The 22,922-nt window shown below is 41.9% G+C and overlaps 1 protein-coding gene across 5 annotated transcripts in view; it reads left to right on the top strand.

The window, feature by feature from the left end:
* The window catches only part of SH3TC1 (SH3 domain and tetratricopeptide repeats 1), a 41,778-nt gene that overhangs the window by 5,394 nt on the left and 13,462 nt on the right, over window positions 1-22,922 (top strand). For 2 of the 5 annotated variants that reach the window (XM_081876203.1, XM_081876205.1), the window contains exons 2-10: window positions 9,092-9,347; window positions 10,589-10,716; window positions 13,213-13,318; window positions 14,910-15,050; window positions 16,301-16,463; window positions 17,505-17,578; window positions 20,471-20,675; window positions 21,714-21,844; window positions 22,554-22,595. In XM_081876203.1, coding sequence (XP_081732329.1) covers window positions 9,113-9,347; window positions 10,589-10,716; window positions 13,213-13,318; window positions 14,910-15,050; window positions 16,301-16,463; window positions 17,505-17,578; window positions 20,471-20,675; window positions 21,714-21,844; window positions 22,554-22,595 — 1,225 coding nt within the window. In that variant the 5' untranslated portion in view covers window positions 9,092-9,112. Of the gene's footprint in view, window positions 1-944; window positions 1,036-6,388; window positions 6,661-9,091; window positions 9,348-10,588; window positions 10,717-13,212; window positions 13,319-13,492; window positions 13,557-14,909; window positions 15,051-16,300; window positions 16,464-17,504; window positions 17,579-20,470; window positions 20,676-21,713; window positions 21,845-22,553; window positions 22,596-22,922 lie in introns of those variants that run through there. The other 3 variants (XM_081876204.1, XM_081876202.1, XM_081876206.1) reach the window with 3 other exon arrangements.

Below are 22,922 nucleotides of genomic sequence, written 5' to 3'. Positions count from 1 at the left end.
GGCTTAAATGGGTCCAATTTTTTAATCTTATTTTGGATGTGAATTATGAAAGTGCATCTGAATTTAAGATTGGAATGGGACTTATTTCCAGATATATGCTTGAACCAGCATGACTGGATTAATATAATACGGATTAATATAGTATGGATCAATATAAGGGCTGATGTCATTCACTGCTTTTAGGGTTTGTGGTAGGGAGCATTGCAGATGGAGTCAGATTATTTTGCTTCCAGTGTGCTGCTTGGTTTGTAACTGCTACATGGGGAAGTCTTTAAGAATCTATGGTGCAATGGTAGCCACTTGGAGCAGTTCCTTAAAACTACCATAAAGAAGTGAGTTGCTAGATGACGCCAGAGTTATTGCCTGCAAGATTTCTGTGGTGAGAGAGCCGTAGCAGATATTTAAAATCACAAAACATGCAGTAAAGTAAAATACTGGAAATATATGCTGCTAGACCTTTAAAATATCCTCTTCTAAGTTTCTTTCCTAAGTTTCTCACTTCCCTTAATATAGAAAGAGACCACGGGTTCGGTAAGTTAAAAATGGTTTACTGACAATTTTTTCAGAGGTCAGATTGATGTGCTTTTCCATGCAGCAGCAAGAAAAAAGCAGGCAGAACAACATCGTTTTAAAAAGTTGTAAGGGTTTCTAAAATTTTTGTATAGAAACACTAAGATGACTTGCTAAAGCCATGTGGTCTGATCTTAGAGCAGGGTAGGGTGACATGGCTGAAGAGAGAAAATGGAAGAGAACAAAGAGTTAAGTAACCTGTCTTCCCGTGGTGAGGGGGTGTGACCTAGCTAAGCCTGACAGGACAGCTTACTCTATGGTCTTAACCCCTACATGCATTAATTAAAGTTAAGCATGTTGGTTATATGAGGCTGGATGAATCCCACAGTTTTAAGGGACAACTAGACAAGATGTTGGTGTGTCTATGATCTCTATTTTTCATACAGATACTTGCATGGCCTTCCAGATGGAGCAAATCTTCCTTCACGGCCTAGGACCCGCGTACCTACCGGACTGCCTCTCCTGGTATGCCCCACGGAGGACCTTAAGGTCCATAAATAGCAACGCCCTAGAGGTCCCAGGCCCTAAGGAAGTCAGATTAGCCTCAACCAGAGCCAGGGCCTTTTCAGTGATGGCTCCGGCCTGGTGGAACGCTCTGCCTCATGAGACCAGGGCCCTGTGGGATCTGATTTCTTTCCACAGGGCCCGTAAGACAGAGTTGTTCCACCTGGCCTTTGGCTTCGAATCAGTTTGATTCCCTCCCCCTCTTTCTTTTTCCTTTCTCCTCCTGTGAAGAGGCTGCACCCTAATGTTTTAATGTTGTATCTTAATCTTTTAAATTGTATTTTAATCAACTTGTTTTTATTATCAGTTGTTAGCCGCCCTGAGCCCGGTCTTGGCTGGGGAGGGTGGGGTATAAATAAATTATTATTATTATTATTAATGCAGCTTGTATGAAGGGAGATCTAGATTGGGGAGAAATAGTTTAATATGCATTCTATTAACATGCTTTGAATGCACATTGTTGTGGAACATCACAATAAACATTATTGTATCTGACTGCACATCCTTCAGCTTCAGTACTGAAAGGTGTACATCTTCCCCTTTTCATTTAAAAAAATGGATTCAGACAGAGGGAAATAAATGTTTTATGCCCTACCCACCAGTAATTACACTATATTGAGTGAGAGTTTTTTCTTGTAACATGTAGATGTGTCATCTTATGTCAGACCTATTTTTCTTTTTTCAGAACACAGTAAGGCAGAGGTGGGCAAACATTTTTAAGGTGCATTTTCCTTGGGGGAAAATCTTTTGGGTTGCATGCTAGCAGTTGGCAGAGTCAGAAACAAAAGTGTTCCTCATTTACTAACCCAGAAGGAAGACTGCCCTACTTCAGTTTTCACAGTGGCTTCCTCAGATGTTTATGGAGCAGCCATGTCCAAAGTCAGTTTAGGGGGCCTAATCCGGCCTGCCGTTCTATTAAATCCACTGGTTCTAGGCACACTTAATTCTCCCCCAGTCCCCACCTTTCAGATTCAAAATCTCAAACCTTTGCAGATTTTTTAAAAAAGAAATGTTTATTACCTGTTCTTCACTCAAAGTCCCAGGATGGGTTATATCATAATAAAACAATTAAATTAAATACATAAATAATGACTCTCACTAAAAGGACAACCAGTAAATAGATGAACAGAGGATTATTATTATTATTATTATTATTATTATTATTATTATTTGTTTATATCCTGCCCTCCCCAGCCGAAGCCGGGCTCAGAGCGGCTAACAACAATCAAAGTAACACAGCATTCTAAAATCATTCTAAAATAATTTCAAAATCAAATTAATGGCACCCATTGGGCTAGAGTTCTGTGAGGATATTTTGAAGGAAAAAAAATGAACGAATTCCTATGCCCCACAAATAACCCAGAGATGCATTTTAAATAAAAGGACACATTCTACTCATGTAAAAGCACACTGATTCCCGGACCGTCCGCGGGCTGGATTGAGAAGGCGATTGGGCCACATCCAGCCCCCGGGCCCTAGGTTGCCTACCCCTGCTCTAACCACTGCACTCCACGAGGGTGTTTCAGATGGCTGCATCTGAAAATCTGCTGCATATTCAGCTGACCGTGCAGACACAGTGAAGCAGGAAGCTGTGCTGGCCCTGAAGAAAACAATAAAAGGAAATGTTCTCTTTCCCCCACTCATATGTCATGCATATCTCAGCTTCCTTTCAAAAGAAACCTAAATGCATCAAACTATCCAAAAGGGATTGTAGGTGGACATGTTTTGAGTATTTGTTTTTATGTAGAAAGAGCCAAGTGATAGCTGGACCTGGATCCTGAGTAGAATGAGAACGGAATATCACATACAGCTTGTGATCTTAAACATAAAGGGGATATACATCTTCCTAATATGGGTTTAGAGTATGGGTAGGCAAACTAAGGCCCAGGGGCCGAATCCGGCTCAATTGCCTTCTAAATCTGGCCTGCGGACGGTCCAGGAATCTGTGTCTTTACATGAGTAGAATGTGTCCTTTTATTTAAAATGCATCTCGGGGTTATTTGTGGGGCATAGGAATTCATTATTTCCCCCCCAAAAAATATCGTCCGGCCCACCACATGGTCTGAGGGACGGTGGACCAGCCCATGGCTGAAAAAGCTTGCTGACCCCTGGTTTGTAATGGTAATGGGACCCCTGACCATTAAGTCCAGTTGCGGACGACTTTGGGGTTGCGGTGCTCATCTCGCTTTACTGGCCGAGGTAGCCGGCGTTTGTCCGCAGACAGCTTCCAGGTCATCAAAAACTATGCACACACTATGCTTTCTGTTGAGGTCTTTTGTGTGTGTTTTAATATTTTGTTGGGAGATGCCCAGAGTAGCTGGGGCAATCCAATCAGATGGGTGGCATATTATTATTATTATTATTATTATTATTATTATTATACATTTGAAGCATATTTTCCTCAAAGAATTCTGGGTACTTTAGTTTGTAAAGGATTTATGGAAATTATATCTCTGTGAGGGGTCAATGATAGTGCCCAGAATTCTTTGAGGAGGAAAAGGGTAACACAAATGTGATTTCAAGGTATAGTGTGTGTATGCTTTTTTGCACACAATGCCCACTGAAATCAACGAAAAAGGATAGACCTGACATTCTTTTAACATTGATTTCATTGGGCCTAAGGGCAACAAACAGACTGCAATCCTGTAAATAAATGCTTGTAATTGAATTCAGTTTAACTCAATGGGGCTAACTTGGACTGTTAGGGTTTGGCTGCACTGGAGTTTACGGTTTGTATTCACATTTAATTTGCATAGTCCATCTTATGTTACCCTCAAATGCAAATCTTTATGCTTTCCCCCTGAAAATTTAGGTTTACCTAATGCAGGGTTAATCCAATAAGTTGGGGGAAATGGGGCTTCATACTATTTGTTTTGGTGAGGGTTTTTTTGGTGGCGGGGGGTGGGGATCAATCGTCACTTTCTGCTACTCTTTCCATGCCCACTACTTGCTCAATTACCGGTATTTCTTTTCTGGGGGTGATTGTAACTCGTCCTAGTTCACTCCCCCTTTCATTTTATCTCTCAGAAAACCACACAAGAAAATTTACAATTGCCTATGTGCTTCTGCACACTTTTGAGTGGGTTTAACACACACACAAAAAAGCCCTCTTTGCATGCCCTCTTGATATTTTTGTAGGCATAATAGAACCAGCACATTAGAAGGGGAAGCCTACTGTTATGAACGGAAATATATGTGAGTGTAGATCACTCTTGTCTAACTCAGATAAGGGGAAAGTCAATCAACAGCTAAATAATGCTTGAATGTAGACAAGCCCTAAGTCTGAAGTCAAATTCTGATTTTTAAAATTGTATTCCTTCTAGTAGTATTTATGAAAGCAGAAGATGTGATAGTTGGTAGAAAAGGCCAAAATCAATCATACATGTGTCTAATTTAAATTTTCTTGACCTCTGCCCCCTTCTCAGTAACAGCATAACTTGACCGGATGACCACCTGACCAAAATTTGGATGAGATGGCAATTCACTTAAAATCAAATAGTTTTTGGAAAATGGCCTTGTGGGTGAAATTGGGACCGCTGCTGGGCCAAATATGACCTATGAGTCAGAAAGTTATAGAGTAACATAAATTAGGGCTGCAATTAACTATTATACATTCTATTGTAGGTCAGGTCACCATATCTATATAGATCAGTCAAATTAATTACTTCCAGTGACAACATTATGACTTGTATATTCATTGACCGCTAAAGAAGACCCCTTGTGAGGGCTCATCCACATTTCTGCTTGTTCCATGTCTAGAAAGCACAACTCTGAGCGGTTTCCCCCTTGCCCCACTCCTTTCCCAGGGAAAACTTGCTCTTTTGTGCTCAGCCGGAGCAAACATCAACCTGGAGAAAACCCGAATTGCTGTTTGCTCCGATTGAGCACTAAAGAGCAGTTTTCCCCAGAAGAAAGCAGCAGAAAAAGATTACGGGTAGATAAGCCCTGAGTTGAATTGAATCTGGTCTTCAGCATTAATTTTATTGTGGTCATCAAGGAGTTGGTCACATGAGCCTGATGTTTAGGCATCACCTTACATTGTTGTGTTAGTAATGATTTAACCTTATCAAGGGGAGGGTTTTCAAATGCGTAGTAAGTAACCACACTCACCCGTGTGGACTCAATCTAGGTGAGCATGAATGGTTCCAGACTGAGAAAAACTACATTGGTCAGGAAGACTGATTGTAAGAGCCCTGGGTCACAAGTTTGTGTGCTCCTGACTGGGGAAGCCCAGGTAATGTTGGTTGTTGTTGTTGTTGTTGTTATTGTTGTTATTATTATTTATTTATTTATTATTATTATCATCATCATCATCATCATCATCATCATTATTTGCACTCCACCCATCTGACTGGGTTTCCCCAGCCCCTCTGGGTGCCTTCTAACATACATAAAAGCATAATTAAACATTAAACATAAAAACATTTAAATCTGGTAGCCAGGATTGTTTTATTAGCTTCACCCAACTGCAGACGTTTCTAGAGAAGGTAGACCTAGCCACAGAGATCCATGCTCTGGTCATGTTCATACTGTACTCCTGTAATGCATTTTATGTGCGGCTGCTTTTAGAAGCAGTCTGGAAACTTCAGCTGGTTCAGATTGTGGCTGCCACAGTCCTAATGGGTGCACAACAGTCAGCTTCACCAGTTCCTGTATTATACCAGCTACACACTGACTTCTGCTATGTTTCTTGGCCCATTTTAAAGTGCTTAAGCTATAAAATCCTAAACGGGCCTGAGCTATGTGATGGACCATGTGCACCCATACCATCCAGACTGCACACTGAGGTCTCAGTTAGAGGCCATCTTGGTGTGTCCGCTGCCTAGGTCTATGAAGTTGGTGACCATGTGTCAGAGAGGACCTTTTATGCAGTGATTGTTCCTTTGGCACACCCAGTGGAACTGTGCTAACATTGCTGAGCTGCTTGTGTGTCACTCTGACTTGCACCTTTACTTTACTATGTTGTGATTTGGCTGGATTATAGCCAATATGTTAAATGTTTTTAACCATTGTGGTTCCATCATTGATCCTATTAGGGCTTAATTTGATCCAGGGCTCAGCACAGTGCCTGTTTTCTGTGCAAAGGCTTCCACCCTAGGATATATGAAGTGAGAAGACAGGTCCCTGAACACTGGCATTTTTCTCACCAATGAGTAAACATGGGAGTCCCCCCTTGGCAGGGCCTGGGAAAGGGCTTCCAGCCTGAGCAGTTGGTCAAGAAGACTTGAGCCCCACCATTTATTCTGCTGTTGATTGCAGGAGGCAATCCCCTTGAGTGATGCGCTGGTTCTAAAAGCTGAAAGCAATAAAAAGGATATAATCTGCTAACTTGGAGTTCAGGATTTCAACAGGCAAAGAGCAACAAGTCAGTTTTAAAGAAGAGACTCTAAGATTAACAGTGTCTGTTAATGGTCAACTAACTTGCAGAGTTAGCTAAACTGTCCAGATCAGATGTGAGCCAACAGGAAAAGAGAAGTGGGGGGAGGTTCAAACAGGAAAGGATGTATCGGGAATTGGTTGGAACAAAACTGGTAAAATGTGCCTTATGTTGCTGAAGTGAAAATTAGGAACCAGCAAGGCTGGGAGGTAGGTGTACTCTCTCTCAGACTTTTTGCTTGTGTGTTTTGATTCAGTTCTGTGGCGCTCATGGGGCCGACCCTATCATTAGGCAGAGTGAGGTGTTTACTTCAGAACAAGGGCAACAAATTGTTAGCTATTCTAATTTTGTTGTTGTTGTATTTTGACTGTCGGGAAGAGGCACTTGTGAGATTTTTCTGCCTCAAGTGCCAACATAACTTTCCCTACTATGGTCCTTTGACCTTAACGTGGGGTTGGGGTGAGGCACCATTTGGCGTTCTGCTTCAGCTAGCAAAATGTCTTGGGCTGGCCCTCTCTGCGGCTATTTCAGATACTGGGCAACTAACGCAGCTTTTTGCAGGAAGACTGAATGCATGAGAAGAGAAGAGAAGGGGATTAGTCTGTAAAATAAAATAGTTGCGGTGCCTGGGGGGGGGCGGGAATGGCAAACTGATGTAAAACTCAGCTTTTCAGGAATTTGCACAGGATAGATTATTTTCTCTTCCTAGAATATGAAATCCAATGAACCCTTAAGTCCTAAGTCATTCCCCCACACTTCCATATGCACACTTTACACTGTCTTTCCCCCTATCCATGTAGGTCAAAATGACAGCTGGTGTAGTTTGGGGGTTAACAGAATGAAAGCTGAATGACAACTGTAAACAAGAGCTTCCCAACTGGTGTCTACCATGGATGTGCAAAGTGGGGGCCATTTAATTAAGGAGAAGCAGCAGGAGGGGGCAATTTACTATTGAAAGTTTATTTCCCTGACCACTTTCTCCCAGTTGTAGGTTAATAAGGGGGAAAAGGGAATACGGCAGCCGGGAAAGGATGAAACAGCTCCTCCCCCCCCCCATCTCCTGCTTCTTCCCTCCAAATGCACCCCAGCAAATCCTTGGCAATTGATGGCATACATTTAGTTGGGTTTCTGGTGTTTGCTGCTGAAAAGCAGCTCTCTTCTGGGAGCAGAATGGGGTGCCATAAATAGGAATATGGTTATAAGCCTTGGCTGTATCTCTCCTTTTCTTTTGATTCCAGAGAGACAGCAGAAGTCTAATTTTTTTTATCTGGGAGCAATGATTAATTGGATGTGGATTAACAAGCTGAGGTTTAATCGTGTAAAGACAGAGAGGTGCAATAGGAGAACTAATCCAGGATTAGCTGCACAGCCTGTTCTGGATGGGGGTTGCTTACTTTAAAATATACGGGGCTTCTTGAAAGATCAGCGGCTTAAGGGTGCTCCTGGATCCTGCCTTGGTCCTGGGGGTCAGGTGGCAACTATAACTAGGACTGTGTCCATACGCCCATCCGGTCCAGTGTGATCCCAGCACTACTTTGGGAAGATGTGTACACACAGTGTTAGCAGCAACCCATATCCTGTATCATATGAAATACTGCATTTTGATGTGTTTTCCTCCAAACCAGCTTTGATCCAAAGAAGAACCACCACCCATTATTATTATTAATGAATTTTAACCATTTTAATTTTACCTTTATTAATTCCCCACATCATTACTCCATACTGAATAATACTAAATTATTCTATCCATGTCCATTGTCCCTCCGCTAAGATCACACATTGGACCAGTATTCTATTTTTCTCATTATATATCTGCTTGTTCATATCCAGATCCATATGTTCAGCTCCGTGTCCTGTTGTGTTTACAATGGTATCCCAATCTCCACCTCTTAGACCTTCCATTTTTATTTTCCCCAGTCTTTTTAATAGCAACATTCTCTTAATTCACTCTAGATTGTATGCAAAGTACTTTCTCTCTGCTAAAACTAAAAAAAGGCCAGGAATGAAGACTGAAAGCTTTTTTTCTGCTCTTCACTTCATCAACACTATATCCAGACAGTTATCCAAATCATTTGTGACTTTATCTTCTACTTCTCCTCTAAATCCTTGTATGGAGGTCATCTCCATTTCCCTTTCGCTTTCCACATGACCACCAGGTTCCTTCCATTTGATCATTTCTTGATCTAGTCCTGCCAACTTTTCATCAGTTTGGTCTGGGGCCTCTGTGTATTCCCCATTTCCATTTTCTGCCTCATATTCCTCTGACTCCTTTTTTCCATTATCATCTGGTTCATTTTCTTCATTTTCATCAAACATTGATCAGATCATTTTTAATTGTTCAGCCATCAATTGCTGAACAATACCAACAGTCACTGATTGATCCAAAGGTACCTTCACCATATTAGATGCTTTTAATGTTCTTGTTATTATTAGCCACTCAATCCACCTTAATATAGCCTGCTTAAAAACTATAGTCTTGGACTTCTGCAGCTGTGACTGTTATCTAGAAACAAATTCTTTTTCTCATGAGAGACATTTTCTTAAGTTCTTTAGTGGAAGTGGTAGCTCAGTCTCATAGCCACAATACTATATCACTTCAGCGACACCAACAGAGTTTGTGTGGTAATTTGCTTTTTATAGAGCTGGTAGTACCTGAAAAAGATGGAGTCCTCAGCAGCAACAGGAGAAGAACAATTTGGCACATCTGTTTCTGAGTATGATGCTGTCACAGAGGGAAAGAATCCTTGCATCTCTCCCTCACACCTGCAACCCAAGCAGAAAACCAGCTGGGAAGAGAATGCTGAGCCACTGGGAGAGAGCACCTCTCCTTGCAAGCTTGTGCCTTTGTCCAATGTGAATGAGAAAATGGCATTGCAGCAGCAGCAGCAGCAAAAAGGTAAGGCCTGTTAACGTCCTCCAGTTGTTTCGCCTCTTGTCAACCCTCAAACATATAATAATAATAACAATAATAATAATAAAATTTAAAAAAAAAAATCCAGTAGCACCTTAGAGACCAACTAAGTTTGTTACTGGTATGAGCTTTTGTGTGCAATCACACTTCTTCAGATACCTGAAGAAGAAGAAGAATAGTTCAATCTGCTTCAATACTCATATGTTGCCTTTGAAACTATGTCAATTATGGTAGCATTGCAGTCTAAAAGGGAAAATCACAGGGGTAACGTATTATTTATTTGGTTTTGTTCTTAGAAAAAGGAGTGTCTCAATTGAAGTTCTGTTAAGTAAGGGGATAATTTGCATTCATGAATGCATTCAGCTTGCATTCAACTGGCTGTGGTTCAGGAGATTACTCTGCATGCTTAAATTCCCTGTTTTTCTGTTCATAATATTATTCAACACATTTTTAACAATGGAATATTTCTGCTATACATGATGAAAATATCTTTTTGACATTTCTGATGTTTTAGATAGGTACAATTACTTGGAAGTAAGTTCCATAGTAAGGGACGCGGGTGGCGCTGTGGGTAAAACCTCAGTGCCTAGGACTTGCCGATCGTATGGTCGGCGATTTGAATCCCTGCGGCGGGGTGAGCTCCCGTCTTTCGGTCCCACCGCCTGCCAACCTAGCAGTTCGAAAGCACCCTTAAGTGCAAGTAGATAAATAGGTACCACTTTATAGTGGGAAGGTAAACGGCGTTTCCGTGTGCTGCGCTGGTGCTAGCTCGCCAGAGCAGCTTCGTCACGCTGGCCACGTGACCCGGAAGTGTCTCCAGACAGCGCTGGCCCCCGGCCTCTTAAGTGAGATGGGCGCACAACCCTAGAATTGGACACGACTGGCCCGTACGGGCAGGGGTACCTTTACCTTTTTAAGTTCCATAGCGGTACTTACTTCTGAGTTAATATGCATAGAACTGTACGTACTACTGTTGGTATTCTAATTTTTACCACATTAATTTATTTATATTTAGTATATATAGTATAGTCTTTATTCCTTGTCTTTCATAATAAAAAAGTGAAATACTGCAAATATTCACATATCCTTTTGCAAAAGGAAGAGGCATCTGCAAGCCACTGCCAATCAAAGTAGACAGTTCTAAGCTAGATGAAGTAATCTGACTTCAGTATAAGGTAGGTTAATCATATGTTCATATTCACAGTCTACCAAACACATCTTTTCAGATTTACCCCTGAAGATAACCATGGTAAGATGTAAGACTGGGCTTCCTGACTCTCAGCTGCAGGGTTATCTGGGAGGACGACTTCGTCTTCTGGAAAACGATGACAAAAAAGCCAGGGCAGTTTTCTGTGTAAGTCATTTACAACCAGTTATTATCCACAATTGCCTTCAGTGCCACAAAATTAAGCTTCCAGGATCTATAATAAGCCATGGGAATTGTTTTTGCACAGCCTGCTATCCTTCGTGTAGAAAATATGGCTGGGCATCCCTGTCTCTGTTACCTGCAAAGCACAAAATGGTCACAACTTAAGGGGGAAATAATTTTAGCTCTGTAGCTGAAGTCAACCTTATTTCTTGATGCTTTATGATAAAGCAAAGCTGTCAACTTGGCTGCCAATGCTTAGAATGCTATAAAGCTGAAATAACAGCACCTGCTGTATTCTCAGGCCAGTTACAGTATTCATCTTTGAAAGCCCTAAATGGCCTGAGAGGAGGGTTATTCACAGGCTCACTTGCTGCTTTCAGGCGCCTGGCACAGATGTGAATCTCTTTCCGCCCACTTTGCTTCCCAGGAGGCGTTTCCACACCCTCCCCACTTTCCTCACAATTCAACCCAAGAAGGATTATTGCGTCTGATCAGACGAGCAGCAGGAAGGTCGTCTCTGGATGAAGATTAGCTCCTCCCCACCCCACCCCACCCCCGCAGTCCTGCTCTCTCTCTCTCCCCCCCCCCCCCACTCTCAGCTGCTCCCCAGTCAGCTGAGCCACACAAGGGGAAGTGCAGGGAAAGGAAAGTTTAAACCTTCCCTCCCCCTGCCATCATTCTGATGCATCCCCACCACCGCTGCTATTAAGTTTAGGAAAAAGTTTAATAGTAGCAAGGGGCCCAGTTATCATGGGGAAATGCAGGGGAAGGGATATTTAACCAGGCAAGAGAAAGGGTGTAAAGAGAAAGGGTGTAAAGTACCGCTAATCCTTCCCACTGCCATTTCTGGCTCAGTCCACTGCTGAAAGATTAGTCCAAGTCCAAGTCCAGCCTTTTTTTTCCTCTGCTGGTTAAAACTTTCCTTCCTCTTCACTGCCCCCTTGTGCTGCTCAGCTGAGTGGAGCATCCAGGTCAGGTTGGTGAGAAGGGACCTGGACTGCAGACAAAATTTAGGATTTATCTAGAGGGCCCCCACTTCTTTTTCCTGCAGCTTGGCTGGGTATGTTGTGGCCCATGTAAGATTATAGATTGGCACTGAAGCAGCCCAGGGAGTGCAGATTGCACACTTCTGAACAAGAAATAGAAAATGGCATGTTTCTTGGAGACTCTGCATACTAACCAGACAATGTGCATATTACCCAGCAAATGTACCAAATGCAATTGACACATGCCCAAACCTCTTTGGAGATTCTAGATTCAGGTAGATAGCCGTGTTGGTCTGACGCAGTTGAAATAAAAATAAAAATAATAAAAAATGGTCCAGTTGCACCTTAGTTTATAAGGGGCTACCGGACAATATTTTATTTATTTTTATTTTAATTCCCTTTGGAGATTATGCATCATATCTGGAGAATGTATAAAACAGTAAATATATGCTCATTTCGCAAGACTGTTGGAAATTATGTATATTGACTGGGAATATGCAATTCTCTCTTCACGAAAAGTTTGTTTGTTTCATACAATTTATATACCACTTGATTATAAAATAAAAAAATAAAAAAATCTCAAAGCAATTTACAAAACAATACAATGATCAGTAAAAAAACAGTTAAAAATTATTTAAAATGTTCAGATTAAATTAATTAAAACAGCAATAAGCTAAAAATGGATTGAAACATATGTGAACATTCTGCATATCTGGTTAGGCTTTGTCTAAACAAAAATGTTTTTAGTAGGCACTGAGAAAAGTCCAATGAAGGTGCTCGCCTGATGTCAGTAGGCAGGGCGTCTCAAATTGTGAGTGCTGGCACGCTAAAAGATTGATTTCTTTCGAACACTGAACAATTATTATGTGGCACCTGTAGCAGTGCCAGTTCCGCAAATCGAAATGGTCTGGTGGCAGATATGGCATAAGGTGATCTCAAAGATAAACTCGCAGGATTATGTGCACCTTCTCTGAAACCTGGTGACTCTGCACAATGGCCAGTTGTGCACATTGACCACTCAATTTACATTCCTATTAACACATGCAGGGCTTTTTTTTCCAGCTGGAACTCACCAGAACCGAGTTCTGGCACCTCTTTTTCTAGGAAAAAAGCCCTAGTTGCAAAATACATGTATGCTTTTTTGCTTTACTCGGTGCAGCTGGGTTGCTCTTTCTCACTCCAATCACTAATGTAGCTTCCGTAGGTCTGTTTCTCTTGGGGCAAACTTGTGGTTTAATTATTTCCACCATGGTTTTTTCTCTTTTAGCTCAAATATGATTTAACTGGTTCCTTCCATAGGACTCGCATATATGTATTGTCTTCATCTGTATTGGAACTGTTTTTAAATATATATCTATATTTTAAAGATGTTTCACAGAATTTGTATTGTTTCATCACTTATTCGCTGCCCTAGGCTCCCTTGGGAGGAAGGACAGGATATAAATTTAGTCAAAAGCAACAATCAGCAACACATGGGTGTTTTTGCCTTTCTTAGGAGTTGTCTGCCAGGCTGCTGTCCATTCACAGTGAAGACCAACTAATAGTGGTGACATTTTGGACCTTTGAAGAAATCTGGAAGTTTGTAACTTATTATTCCCTTGGTAAAGCACTTCTGCCTATAGGAAAGTTAAGATTTTTTTGTGATTGTTGCTATTGTAAATATAAGTCCTCACAGTACATTTCTTCATAGTAAGAAATATAAACCAGCTTTTTTCAATGCTTGCTATTTTTTCTGCTTTCTTTTTTGGAAACATGCTGTTGGATTTTTACAGGTACCAAAGGGCTTGAAAATGGAAGGGTTTTCAACATCTTTACTCATTACTCAAAGTGAAAACACTTGTAAGGATGAAATATTTATCAGCATAGCTTCCACTAGATAAAACTGAGGACTGTAAACTCTCCATTTCTGTTTGGCTGAAGATGGGTGTCATAAACTAAAAGTACATAATTGAGCACTATGATGACGATGACAATGATATTTTATTTATTTTATTTTATTTTATTATACCCTGCCCTTCATCTGTAGATCTCAGGGTGGTTCACAACATAAAATTACAAAATAAAAAGCACAAAGTACATAATAAAAGTAAGAACAAAAAACAAACTAACAGTCCCCCACCCAACAACACATTTAATAGGGCACCGGGTGTTAATAAGCCAAAGGCCTGATTGAAGAGGAACATTATTGCCTGGTGCCTAAAGGTGTAAAATGAAGGCGCCAGGTGAACATCACTCGGGAGAGCATTCCACAGACAGGGAGCCACTGCAGAGAAGGCCCTGTTCTCACGTTGCCACCCTCCGGACCTCTCGTGGAGGAAGCACATGAAGGAGGGTCTCAGATGATGATCTCAGGGTCTGGGTAGATTCATATGGAAAGAGGCAGTCCTTGAGGTATTGTGGTCCTGAGCCATTTTAAGCCTTTATAGGTCAGAACCAGCACTTTGAATTGGGCCCAAAAACTAATTGTCAGCTACTGTAGTCCAGCCAGGATCGGTGTAATGTGCCTGAATCATTTTGCCCCAGTAATCAATCTGGCTGCCAAATTCTGCACCAGCTGAAGTTTCTGAACCATCTTCAGAGGCAGCCCTACGTATAACATGCTGCAGTAATCTAACTTTGAGGTTATGAGAGCATAGAGCATAGAGTTTTTATTCTTCACGCTTGCTTTCAAGTCCTTTTTCTTTAGTTGCAAAAAGTTTGTTTCATCTCTGTTACGACAAATGAACTGAATTCAGAAATGCATAAAAAGTAGGTTACATGCACAGCCTTCTTGCCCTAGTTTTCAAAATCAGCCCCCTTAAAGGGTTCATATCATTGAGGGTGGGCAGAATTAGTAGTTTATGGATGAAATAGGTTCAAATAACCTTTGCTGTCTTTGCTTCCAAAAGGTTATAGCAGACACAAACACTATGCAGATTAGAAAAAAACATTATCAATCTTATTCCCAGCGAAAACATGCCCTGGCCAGGATATTTTATTTCTAGGCCACCTTTTAAGGCAAAGATCTCGCAAGACAGTTCACATAAAACTGTTACAAAATGATAAGATGCATTTCAATAAAAAAAACAGCAATCTAAAACAGTGATCTTGGAACTACTCACAGGTCAGCTACACCTTGTTACCTGCCCTTGTTTCTGCTATTACCGGCTTTATGAAAAAAACCCCACTTACACTGAAAAATTTCTTCGGCAGGTTTTTTAAATCATTGTATGGAGAATCTGTTGCTAGATGATTATTTCTGGCTCTCTTCATCAGAGGAATCAATTGGAATTGATGTTAGTCTTGATGAGGAATGTCTTGGTATGATATACAGAGGCCTATTAATTCAAGAAGGTACTGAGTTTGTATTAGTAATTGTCCGGAAATACTAAATATTCATGGAGTTAAATTACATGATGATCTTTGGGAACAAATGGTGACTATTCCATATTACAAAATGTCCCGGTGTGGGGGCCCCTCTCAGCAGAAGGAGGAGCTTCCAGCCAGGGGTCCAACTCTTTGGGGCAAGGGAGTTAGTGGAAAAAGGGGGGAAACCTTTTTCTGCCTGGTTTTCCTGAAACCCCTGTTTGCCCAGGACTTGATAGTTGGGTGGGAGAGCTAAAAATAATGCTAATATATTTCACATCCGGCAACCAGTGCACCCCATTGGTTTCAGATAGTACATGAGTAGTGGAAGACAGGAGTGCCTGGCGTGCCCTGGTCCATGGGGTCACGAAGAGTCGGACACGACTAAACAACAACAGATGAGTCTAAAGAGCCTGGGATACAAATTTTCACGGCCCTCTAGTGGCTATGGTGGCTCATTTACCCAGAAGTAATGTATTTACGCACATGGCGCTGTGGGTTAAACCACAGAGCCTAGGACTTGCCGATCAGAAGGTCGGTGGTTCGACCCGCAATGGGGTGAGTTCCCGTTGCTCGGTCCCTGCTCCTGCCCACCTAGCAGTTCGAAAGCACGTCAAAGTGCAAGTAGATAAATAGGTACCAATCCGGTGGGAAGGTAAACGGCGTTTCCGTGCACTGCTCTGGTTTGCCAGAAGCAGCTTAGTCATGCTGGCCACATGACCCGGAAGCTGTACGCCGGCTCCCTTGGCCAGTAGAGTGAGATGAGCACCGCAACCCCAGAGTCGGCCACGACTGGACCTAACGGTCAGGGGTCCCTTTACCTTTAATGTATTTAGCATTAACTCTGGAAGCATATACTTGATTCTGACCAAACTAAGCCTTCTAGAGCACAATATACATCAGGATCACCCCCCCCCACACACACACACCAAAAACCCAACAACCCATAGAACCACAGAATCATAGAATTGTAGAGTTGGAAGGGGTCCACCAAAGGTCATCTAGTCCAACCCCCTGCAAATATGACCATAAAACCTTCACCACAACCCCTTATTTGATTTAACAGCATCAAACATAAAAGAAAAGACAATGGTCAAGAGTGTACTTCATGTTTCAGAGAGAGAAACGCCCCTCCCACAGGGTCTGGGTTGGCTCATTTGGGGTTCATTTTATGTGGCTCGTGTTAAAATGACTGCAAAAATACTTGATATGTTTTCAAATACAGCTTTTTTCTCAAGGTACCTTCTTTGTATATCATAATGAAAACGTAAGTGAGAGAAGAGCTGCAGACGCTGGAGTCGGAATTCACCAGCTGAATTGGTCCGCTACTGAGAAAGCTCCTGAAGAAACGGAGGGAAGCCTGGCTAAGGGCTTGCCAGAGCCCCTGATCCCGTTCCATCAGTAGGTCGCTGAACTTAACTTTCGGTTCCACCTGTGTGTGCACGTGTACTTGCAAATATACACCAAATGACTGTTCTGTAATAAAAGTACATGCTCATTTCTTCATAATTTCCCCCAGTTTTACAGCAGATGGAGAAGGATTAATATTTAAATGTTTTGATGTCTAGTGAAAGTGACAGCATTTTCTATGCATGGCAAGAATTGTTATCTCCTTGAACGTATGCCATATCCAACCTGCACACAAAATATAGCCATTTGTCTAGAAAAAGAAAAAGAAAAAGAAAAAGAAAAAGAAAAAGATTGGCCAGCTTACCACACACAACAAACATATGAAAAGAGTGTGCAACAGCAGAGGTGTTCAGAAGACACAGACGCCCCTCAATGAATGTTTGAGGGCAGCAGTAGGATCACGTGGGCTCTTCCACATTGACCCATGACTGTTGTCCATGCATGCAGCACCAGCATGAAGAGGGCAGAACTGCACAGCCTTCCATGTGTGGTCACTCACTGCAGACAAGCATGGCTCGCAGGCATGTTCCAAATGCCATCTCAAGAATTCACTGAATGCAACAGGGAATTGTTTCGCATAGCCCTGATGTTGCTCTGCTTTTTTAATTGATGGCTTCCGATGATGAAATGAGCGGTCTTGAAAGCTCTGCCATTTTCCATTTGGAATAAACATTGCTATATAGAATAGTGCGTAGGGCTTTAGGTGATCAGCTTTATATGCTAAAAACTAAGTGTAACATTTCACAGTGAATATTTTAACATAGCTCTATTGCAAATCTAAATTTAGCAACAACAGTTAGATAATATATATAAGCAGCCACAATCCAGCGGAGTTAAATGTGCCTTGAACAGTGGTGTTTTGCATCACCAGTATTAACTGTATTAATATGCTCCATACTTTCTCTACATTTCTGCCTTTGGTGCAGTTTCCCTTTCTTATAACCAAATGAGCGTTGAAATTGACCTGATGTTAAAATTGCCATTACTGTTATGGCAGGCCAAACTAATTTCCTTGAACCTTTCCCATGCTAGATGGTTTCTGAAAGAAAACACAGACTCTGCTGATTTTGCTGTAAGAAATGAATCTGCAGCCGCAGATCAAATAGGTAAGTAACTGCTATTAAGACAGAAGTTGTAATAGTTCTGATGAGTTGTGACAAGAACGAAAATGAGAAAACTCCATTTTGTGCCTTGCAGTTCGAAAGCACATCAAAGTGCAAGTAGATAAATTGGTCCCGCTCCAGCGGGAAGGTAAATGGCGTTTCCGTGCGCTGCTCTGGTTTGCCAGAAGCGGCTTAGTCCTGCTGGCCACATGACCCAGAAGCTGTACACCAGCTCTCTCGGCCAATAAAGCGAGATGAGCACCGCAACCCCAGAGTCGGCCACAACTGGACCTAATGGTCAGGGGTCCCTTTACCTTTATGAGGTAGGCAAAAACCCCACAGAACCCTAGCCAATCCGTCTGCTGGTAAAAAAATTTCTCTCAGGCCTTGGGAATCAGCAACCAACTGTGTCCATAGCAATGCTGGAGGGTGGGATTCCCCTGTAAAAGGAGACTATACTACAGAAGGAAGCGGAGAGCAGGCGTGGGCCTCCTTTTCCGCCCTGGGAGCAGACTGACCAAGGAAGTCTCAATTAGCTCCACTCCCAGGCGCTGCCCAGGGAAGCCAGAGCCCGGTCTCTGATTGGTTCCCTGGTTTGGGAAGCCCCTTCCCCACAGCCAGGCAAACCATATGGGGAAAGACTGTGGTCCCTCCTGGCACTGTGTGCTGCTGCAAACTGGGCTTGCTGGTAAGCTGGGAATTTATACTGACAAAAATGGAACGGCAGACAAAATTATCTGAGTATGCTGAGATGGCAAGATTGACAGGGAAAGTTAGGAATCAAGAAGATCAACAATTTAACAGAGAATGGGATAAATACAGACGATATTTAAAAGATCAATGTAAACATGTAAAATCTTTGGCAGGCTTTGAATGACTCCTGCAATGTGATACAATTCTTGGACGTATTGGATAACTGCAAAATAGATGCTGTTTAACATGCAGTTGATATAGAAATGTAGAGAAGGAGGGAAGTCTCAATACAGGAATAACTTTACCTTATTCCCAACGTTTTTTTACTTCTTTTATTTACACTACTGATGGAGAGTTACAACTGTGATTCATTGCATAAAATCAATAAAGATTAAATAAAAAATATAAAGTTGGGAATTTGACCTTGTGGCAATGCCTATGCTTTGAGACCACCTTGCCCAGGACAACCAGCCATGTTGCATCATTGTTTATCATAGGAGGCCCCCTTTACATGGAGGACTTGTCCACTTGTCCCATGCTTCCCAGGCACAGGTCCAGGCGGTTTTGCCTTTGCCCCACTGCTTTCCCCCAGGAAATCCACTCTTTAGCAATAAACCAGAACAAACGGCAATCACAGAAAACCCAGTTGTGTTTGTTCCGATTCAGCACTAAACTGCAGGTTTTCCCAGGGAAAGTAGCATGGCAAGTGGAAGTGTGAAGAAGCCCTATGTCAATGCTGCAAAGCTGACTTCGGTGTTTTATACTTTGTGTTGGTGTGTTGCATATTTATATAGTTTTGTTGTCCGTCTGTCATCTATCATTGCTTGGTTCTCCCCTTTCCACTTCTTCTCATAGCAAGCCTCAGGTTTTGAGGTACTATTGTCCAAGTCACACAGTGAGCTTCAAGGCTGAACTGGCCCTAACCAGTCCTAGGCTGCGTCCTGATTCAGATGGGGACATAATCTCACAAATGGGTCATTCAGATCCAATATTATTGGTGCCTGATTACATGAGGGTCCACACGCTCCCATTTTTCACTCTCCATATTAATTGTTATTCCCCTGCTTGCTATCCACATCACTGGAGAAAATATCCTCTGTCTTTTGTTTTATTTATGTTTTGTCCCTCCCCGTAATCACCCATCCCTCACTCTCCTCAGAAAAACCTGCTCTTTAATGCTGAATCAGAATAAATGGCAATTTGGGTTTTCTGCAGTTTGCCATTTGACATTTTCTGGAGGTTGCCATTTGGGTTTTCGCGGGGAAAGTACCGGGGGGAGGGGGGGAGCCACAAGTGCTCAGACAAGGAGCTTTAAAGCGAGAAACATGGCATGAAAGGAAGTCTGGACAAGCTCTAAGTTTCTAGCATTAAACCGCAGCTTGCTTGGCTTTTAAAAAATATATTTGCACAATTCTGATTTAAGAGAATTCTGCAGGATTTGTAAGAATTAAAACAATTTGAGGCTTCTTAGTTCTCTGAATAGGGTGCGTGCATGTGCCAAATGTCCTGTAAAACCAGACAGTTCTTCTCTCCCAGCCATCTCCAAACAACACCTAACTTAGAACAGCTCAGGAACATTGTGCTGCTGAGAATGGGGAGGGGAATCAAATCACTTAGATCATATAGGAAGATAAGCAGGTGAATGAATCCTGGGTGTGTTAGCCGACATTTTGGGGTCTTTTAATAGTGTTGCCTAAGTAGATACGGGAACAAAGTTGACTTCTGGGTTTGTTGGAGGGTCTGGTCTCTGTGTTTTTATCTCTGATATATGGCCTGTGGTTGCTGGTGTGAGTAACTACTTTAGTCCACATTGGGGCAGGGGGATCCCTACTTATCATTACTGTGAGTCCCTTCTCACCACCTGCAAATGCTAATGTTTGCTGTAACTGAGAATGGCTGTGCTGATACTAGACTGGCTGGGGAAACCCAGCCAGGTGGGCAGGGTGTAAATAAATAATAATAATAATAATAATAATAATAATAATAATAATAATAATTAGTCACCTGCAGCATCAAATTATGGCATGCAGCAAGTCCCACTCAACCCAACCAAATCACCTCTTGCCTCTTTGTTACATCAAAATCTATTTACTCTTATTTCTCATGTGACTTGTAATACTAAAAGTAATGATGTTGACAACATATTGCCTTGATACCTTATTTTAAATAAGTTACTGTATTTCCCAATTCTTTGTTATTCAGCCACAGGATTTTCTGTAGCAATTGTTAGCCACGAAAGTGCTGTGCCTGAGGAAATTGGCTTCCAGAAAGGAGACAGAATTGAAATTATTGGCTACTTTATGAAATGCATGAAGTGGTTTGTGGGAAAACATGCCCCTACTGGCCAGGTTGGTTTTGTGCAGAGTAGCCATGTCAAACCTGATGACTTCGAGACGACTGCAGCAGAGTAAGTACTATGGATGACCATAAAGCCAGGCTCTATCCACCAACAAATTCCACTTTTAGGAATGTTTCTACTGCTGTGCATCGGAGGTCATGAACGCACATCTTTTACTCCAAGTTTGGGCATTAGAACATAGAACTCAAAAGCTTTATAGCTAACTATATTGTAATAGACACAGGAATATTCTGTTCTCCAGTTATACTTACTGCTCTCAAAGGCTAGAAGTGACTTCCATTCATGGGCGTAGCCAGGATTTATGTTAGTGGGGAGCAGGCTTCATGTTGGGGGGGGGCAGAACCTCAGTTAGTTAAGTGTTTTTATTGATTTACTTGATTTGGGGGGAGCAGCTGCCCCTCTGCCCCCCCCCCGGCTATGCCCACTAGGTATGTTTATTTGAGGAAAGCTATTTCCAAGTGGCAGTTGAGACTGGAAGCCTTCAAGCAAAGAACTGACAGGTTAGCTGAAAGCAGTGCAGTATGCGAGACGCAGGATCATTATCCCTGGGTTTGGTTTTGGTTTTGGTGCTCTTGTTGCATGCTTAGGGCTTCCACAGCCGAAACAGCATCTTCAAGACCCAGCACAACTCTCTGCCCCATTCACTTTCTTCCTTTCTGACAGCCTCTACTTTCTGAAGGCCAAATGTATAAGTTTGTTCCCCTTGTTTGACTCCTCCTCTTGTTCATAGCCAAGGACAGAGGGCTCAGGCACCCTTCCCAAAATAGCCTCCACCAGGAACACATGAAACAAGCAACCACAAAATAAGTATTGTAGTATCTTTCACAGTTTCACAAGTCCCAGCAAACCCTCCCCCATTTATTTTTATTTTTTGCCAACCTTAACATGCAAAAATAAGACACTCTGAGCATGTGCAATTTCACATTTTAAACACCCTAAATTCATCGTTGTGTTTGCTCACTTCCTGCCTTTTTGTTCGGGGCGGCTCAGGGGCTGCTTAAATGACCCCCTTGGGCTGCTTGTGGCCCCTGGGCCTTAGGTTGCCTACCTGTGTCCTAACTCCTCTGTATCGTGTGCTTCCTTCAGACCACCATGCCTGGCTTTCTTTGAAGAGGAGCATTCTATTTCTGCAGAAGAAAATGCCCTTTTGGAAGAAAATGTGGTGAATCTCTTGGCACAAACATCACATTATAACATTTGTAATTTATATCAATTAGGTAAGCAACTCCAGTGTTGTGTTCTTATCTGCATGTCCACACCTTTCATTTTGTGCTGTGGAATATCCAATAAAATGCCAATGTGGAATATCCAGTAATATTGTTTAAGTCTCATTGAGCTCAGAACAACTTAACTGTATCAACTTTCAGATTCAATAACTTGAGTTATTCTGGAGAAAGCTAAAGTCTATAACAGTTAACTCCAAAAAATTATTTTTCGCAAAACATCCAAGTATAAAGACAAAAACTATCCATATGCCAGTTAATATACAATAAGGATAAAATCCTCATTAAATATAAAAACTGCTGTCTCCTGGCTTTGACCTTTCAGCCTTCCTAGTGGCTTCTTTTTGCAAAAATATCACATCAAACAACATGCAGAATCCAATGTTTTCATTTTCATTAGAGCAGCTGTTAAGACTTGAAATCATGAGCAAGTGTTCAGAATTCATATTCTGCCTTGCTCCTGTTCCGTCACCACAAATGAATTACAATTTCTACTGGCTTCATTCTGTGAAATTTCAGATTCTTATTTACAAAATATATGCAATAGGGCTATTGTGATCCAGGGTTGTGCTTAATACACCGGAAAATGACCAGGTGGAATTAATGAAAAGAATTGTGTTCACACTGCATATTTTGTGTAGTTCCATTCTCTGCAATAACTACAGCGATGGAGTGGCTTAAATGTTTTTCCTTCTATTATCAGATGGCCAGGAAGATTTTGAATTGGAGAAATCTACCGAGCGAGGTAAAAGGGCAAAGCAGAGGGATTATCAATATGTGCATCTCCCCACACCCCGACCTTTTCAAAGTGCAAACAGCTGCATTGGATTGTGGAAAAGGCTCTGCAGGAAGCAGTTCAATCCTTTCCTGATGCCTTTTCCCTGACTGAAATCCTGTCCCGCTCTTTCCTCTGTCTTCCCTAGTTGGTCCAATGTTTTTCTTGTAGTTCTTGATATTTCTTCTTCTGCAATGAGATAAATGTATATCAGCAATGTAATGCAGTTTACTTTTTCCTCTGAAAAGCAGATTTTGCCGTTCGTTGAGCAGGTGCTGGCTGCTTTGGACCAGACCT

Source organism: Podarcis erhardii (assembly GCF_964252035.2).
Source record: "Podarcis erhardii genome assembly, chromosome: 9".
Taxonomy (NCBI): Eukaryota; Metazoa; Chordata; class Lepidosauria; order Squamata; family Lacertidae; genus Podarcis; species Podarcis erhardii.
This window is presented reverse-complemented; position numbering and strand designations above follow the sequence as displayed.